Source organism: Gopherus flavomarginatus, chromosome 22 (genome assembly GCF_025201925.1).
Source record: "Gopherus flavomarginatus isolate rGopFla2 chromosome 22, rGopFla2.mat.asm, whole genome shotgun sequence".
In the NCBI taxonomy this organism is placed as follows: domain Eukaryota; kingdom Metazoa; phylum Chordata; order Testudines; family Testudinidae; genus Gopherus; species Gopherus flavomarginatus.
This window is the reverse complement of record NC_066638.1, coordinates 10,489,558-10,495,280: the sequence shown is the minus strand read 5'-3', so window position 1 is coordinate 10,495,280 and position 5,723 is coordinate 10,489,558. Positions and strand designations below refer to the sequence as shown.

General features: G+C 46.0%; 1 protein-coding gene across 1 annotated transcript in view; it reads left to right on the top strand.

Moving 5' to 3' along the window:
• GPATCH3 (G-patch domain containing 3) overlaps positions 1-342 on the top strand; it is a 5,776-nt gene extending 5,434 nt beyond the window's left edge. Inside the window, 1 exon segment of the mRNA XM_050932695.1 lies at positions 9-342. Coding sequence (XP_050788652.1) covers positions 9-260 — 252 coding nt within the window. The 3' untranslated portion in view covers positions 261-342.
• The last annotated feature ends 5,381 nt before the right edge of the window (positions 343-5,723 follow it).

Here is a 5,723-nt window from a genome sequence, read left to right as displayed (position 1 = left end):
ACAATGATGCACTGAAGCTCTCTGCTCTCTGCCCACACCTCTCTAGGTACCATGGAGAGAAACTGCAGACTTTCAACAAGCCGAAAAAACCTCGCCGGGATGGCCCCATCCTCATCTCCACAATCTACGACGAGCCCCAGCCTGTAGACGGTGGGGACCAGCTACTTCGGTGCCAGCTGCCCACTGCCATGAAGTACAGACAAGACATGGCATTTGTCCGAGCGACTCAGAGTGCTCACCAGAACCCCAGTGGCTCATGAGAGTTGCTGCTGAACAGACTTTTTGGGATTCATTCATTAGAGCAATAGCAGAACCTTTATATTGGAACAGCCTCTTCTGTGCTCTGTTACCTGGAGGCTGACTTCTCCTGCTGTCTGATCCTGACATAACCTTAGTCCCAGATTTGGACCTTAGCGTCCAAAATATGGGGGTTAGCATGAAAACCTCCAAGCTTAGTTACCAGCTTGGACCTGGTACCTGCTGCCACCACCCAAAAAATTAGAGTGTTTTGGGGCACTCTGGTCCCTCTGAAAAACCTTCCCTGGGGACCCCAAGACCCAAATCCCTTGAGTCTCACAACAAAGGGAAATAATCCTTTTTCCCTTCCCCCCTCCAGATGCTCCTGGAGAGATACACAGACATAAGCTCTGTGAAACTACACAGAGTGACTCCCCCTCTCTGTTTCCAGTCCTGGAAGCAAAAAGTACTTTCCTATTCCCCCAGAGGGAATGCAAAGTCAGGCTAGCAATCCAACACACAGATCTCCCCTTGACTTCTTCCTCCCACCAATTCCCTGGTGAGTACAGACTCAATTTCCCTGAAGTAAAGAAAAACTCCAACAGGTCTTAAAAGAAAGCTTTATATAAAAAGGAAGAAATACATACAAATGTTCTCTCTGTATTAGATGATACAACACAGGGTCAATTGCTTAAAAGAATATTGAATAAACAGCCTTATTCAAAAAGAATACAAATCAAAGCACTCCAGCACTTATATTCATGCAAATACCAAAGAAAAGAAACCATAGAACTTACTATCTGATCTCTTTGTCCTTACACTTAGAAACAGAAGACTAGAAAGTAGAACTACTTCTCCAAAGCTCAGAGAAAGCAGGCAGCCAGGAAAACAAAGACAAAAGACTCAGACACTCAATTCCCTCCACCCAAAGTTGAAAAAATCCGGTTTCCTGATTGGTCCTCTGGTCAGGTGCTTCAGGTGAAAGAGACATTAACCCTTAGCTATCTGTTTATGACACGCCCCCCAAATTGCAGACAGTGGGGAAGCTCACTGGCGGCGATTTCCTTCTAGAACTTGAAAATAAACAGATTAATACAACACATACACCTTTACCTATACTCCTAAGTATATAACTAACAGACTTCTACATTTTAAGAACACTTTTTAACTACTGAATTCTGGGAAACTTTCACGGGAGAGTGCATCAGCTACTTTGTTAGAAGCTCCTGTGATGTGTTGAATTTCAAAATCAAAATCTTGGAGAGCTAAACTCCAACAAAGAAGTTTCTTGTTGTTCCCCTTGGCAGTATGAAGCCACTTTAGTGCAGCATGGTCAGTTTGTAGTTGGAACTGCCGTCCCCAAACATATGGGCGTAGCTTTTCCAGGGCGTACACAATGGCATAGCATTCCTTTTCACTGACTGACCAGTGACTTTCCCTCTCAGACAGTTTCTTGCTGAGAAACACGACAGGATGGAAGTTGTGATCTGTTGCTTCCTGCATGAGCACCGCTCCTATACCACGCTCAGATGCATCTGTGGTTACTAGGAATGGCTTGTCAAAGTCCGGGGCCCTGAGCACAGGGTCAGACATGAGCGTTGCCTTAAGTTGGGTAAAGGCCTTTTGACACTCATCAGTCCACTTAACTGCATTTGGCTGGGTCTTTTTGGTCAGGTCGGTCAGTGGGGCAGCGATTTGGCTGTAGTGTGGTACAAATCGCCTGTAGTATCCGGCCAAGCCTAAGAAGGATTGGACCTGCTTCTTTGACTTTGGGACAGGCCACTTTTGGATAGCATCCACCTTGGCCTGTAGGGGGTTGATGGTTCCTCGACCCACCTGGTGCCCCAGGTAAGTTACTCTGTTTTGGCCTATTTGACACTTTTTGGCCTTAACAGTTAGTCCGGCCTGCCTGATGCGCTCAAAGACCTTTTCCAGGTGTAGTAGGTGTTCGGGCCAGGAGTCTGAAAAAATGGCCACATCATCGAGGTAGGCAACTGCAAATTCTCCCAGTCCAGTTAGTAGACCATCTACCAGCCTCTGGAAGGTGGCGGGTGCATTTCGAAGGCCGAAAGGAAGGACATTGAATTCATACACCCCCGCATGGGTGACGAATGCTGACCTCTCCTTGGCAGGTTCATCTAGCGGTACTTGCCAGTACCCCTTGGTTAAGTCTATTGTAGAGATGAACTGGGCACGTCCCAACTTCTCCAATAGCTCATCGGTACGTGGCATTGGATAGTTGTCCGGACGAGTTACAGCATTTAGCTTACGGTAGTCCACGCAAAAGCGTATGTCCCCATCTGGTGTGGGTACCAGAACCACTGGAGATGCCCATGCACTGGTAGATGAGCGGATTATACCCATCTGTAGCATGTTCTGGATCTCCCGTTCTATAGCAGCTTGGGCATGAGGAGACACTCGGTAGGGTGGGGTTCTGATTGGGTGAGCATTACCTGTATCAATGGAGTGGTATGCCCGTTCAGTCCGTCCTGGGGTGGCTGAGAACAATGGGGCGAAGCTAGTGCACAGCTCCTTGATTTGTTGCCGCTGCAGACGTTCCAGGGTGGTTGAGAGGTTGACCTCTTCCATGCCACCGTCTTTTTTCCCGTCGTAGTAGACACCGTCAGGCCACTCAGCATCATCTCCCTGGACTGTAAACTGACAAACCTGTAAATCTCTGGAATAGAAAGGCTTGAGAGAATTAACATGGTACACTTTAGGCTTTAGTGAGGAATTGGGAAATGCTATGAGGTAGTTTACAGCTCCCAGGCGCTCTTGGACCGTGAATGGCCCTTCCCATGATGCTTCCATCTTATGGGCCTGTTGCGCCTTCAAGACCATAACCTGGTCTCCTACCTTGAAGGAACGTTCTCTGGCATGTCTGTCATACCAGGCCTTTTTGCTCTTCTTGAGCATCCTTTAGGTTCTCTCTAGCAAGGGCTAAAGAGTGTCGGAGGGTGCTTTGTAGGTTGCTTACAAAGTCCAGAATGTTAGTTCCTGGAGAAGGCGTAAACCCCTCCCATTGCTGCTTCACCAACTGTAATGGCCCCTTAACCTCGTGACCATACACAAGTTCAAATGGTGAAAACCCTAAACTGGGATGTGGTACAGCCCTGTAGGCAAACAGCAACTGCTGCAACACTAGGTCCCAATTATTGGAGAATTCGTTGATGAATTTTCGTATCATGGCCCCCAAAGTTCCATTGAACCTTTCCACCAGGCCATTGGTTTGATGGTGGTTGTCATAAACAGATAGCTAAGGGTTAATGTCTCTTTCACCTGAAGCACCTGACCAGAGGACCAATCAGGAAACCGGATTTTTTCAACTTTGGGTGGAGGGAATTGAGTGTCTAAGGTCTTTGTTTTCTGGCTGCCTGCTTGCTCTGAGCTTTGGAGAAGTAGTTCTACTTTCTAGTCTTCTGTTTCTAAGTGTAAGGACAAAGAGATCAGATAGTAAGTTCTATGGTTTCTTTTCTTTGGTATTTGCATGAATATAAGTGCTGGAGTGCTTTGATTTGTATTCTTTTGGAATAAGGCTGTTTATTCAATATTCTTTTAAGCAAATTGCCCTGTATTGTGTCATCTAATACAGAGAGAACATTTGTACTTATTTTTCTTTCTTTTTATATAAAGCTTTCTTTTAAGACCTTTTGGAGTTTTTCTTTACTTCAGGGAAATTGAGTCTGTACTCACCAGGGAATTGGTGGGAGGAAGAAATCAAGGGGAGATTTGTGTGTTGGATTGCTAGCCTGACTTTGCATTCCCTCTGGGGGAATAGGAAAGTACTTTTTGTTTCCAGGACTGGAAGCAGAGAGGGGGAGTCACTCTGTGTAGTTTCACAGAGCTTGTGTCTGTGTATCTCTCCAGGAGCATCTGGAGGGGGGAAGGGAAAAAGGATTATTTCCCTTTGTTGTGAGACTCAAGGGATTTGGGTCTTGGGGTCCCCAGGGAAGGTTTTTCAGAGGGACCAGAGTGCCCCAAAATACTCTAATTTTTTGGGTGGTGGCAGCAGGTACCAGGTCCAAGCTGGTAACTAAGCTTGGAGGTTTTCATGCTAACCCCCATATTTTGGACGCTAAGGTCCAAATCTGGGAATAAGGTTATAACATGGTGTGCAGCTGGTGGGAGATAGACAGAATCCAGAAGCCAGTAGAAATATTATATTTTTCTTTTCTCTGCTAAGGGCTTTTTAGCAGAGAGAAACAGTTGGTTTTAAAAGGGAACCAGAGAGAATTTTTTTTTCTGCTTTCTCTCGCAGTTTGTGGCTTGCATGTTAAGGGTCTTTTGTCATGCAATAGCCCTCCCATTAGGAGTCAAGTACCAGCACTTATAGGCATGCAAATAAAGTGGTTTTTCTGGTTTCCCTTCATTGAACATTAGCTAGAGAGAGAAAAGGAAAATTAGCTAAAGGCACTGTTGCTAGGCAGACTTCAGGAGGCAACAGAGAACCTGTAGTGCAGAAGATAAACACCGGAGGGCACCCCAACACAAGAAAACAGGAACCATGACTTCTAAGGCAAAAATTGACGCCGAAGGACAAATCAAAGAAGCTGAACACAGGCGACAACTGGAAATAAAACAAAAAGAGATGGAGATGAAAGAAAGAGAAGAACAGATCAAAGAGGCAGCCTTCCAAAGAGAACAGGCAGCCCAAGAGGCAGCACACAAAAGAAAACTAGAAGAAGAAGAGAGAGCCTACCGAAGGAAACAAGCAGAAGAAGAGTTGGCCCACCACCGAGAAATGGAAAAACACCAAAAAGAAATGGAAAAACACCAAAAAGAAATGGAAAAACAACAAAAAGAGAATGAAGAGAAGGAAAAACAGAGAAAACATGAACTGGAGTTGGTAAAAGCTGGGCTGCATGTGCCAGCCAACCCTAACAACCCGGCGCCAAATATTGCTCCACAGCACAGGAAATTTCCCACCTACAAGGCAGGTGATGACACCGAGGCCTTCTTGGAAAACTTTGAAAGAGCCTGCCTTGGGTACAGCATTCCCGAAGACCAGTACATGGTAGAATTGAGGTCACAGCTCAGTGGACCTTTAGCAGAGGTGGCAGCTGAAATGCCTAAGCACCAAATGAATGACTATAAACTTTTTCTAACCAAGGCCAGATACAGGATGGGGATAACCCCAGATCATGCCCGTCGGCGTTTCAGAAACCAAAAGTGGAAACCAGAGGAGTCATTTCCCAAACACGCCTACTACATTGCAAAAAACTATGAGGCCTGGCTAACAGGAAACAACATTCAAACCTTGGAAGAACTGAACCTCCTCATACAAATGGAGCAGTTCTTGGATGGTGTTCCTGAAGACATCACACGGTACATACAAGATGGAAACCCCAAGAATATCGCTGAGGCGGGGGAGATTGGAGCCAAATGGATGGAACTGGCAGAAAGCAAGAAAGCTACTGTCAAGGGGAACGATTACCCCAGGGGGCACACAGACCATAAACCCTACAACCGAGGACAGCCAAAGACCC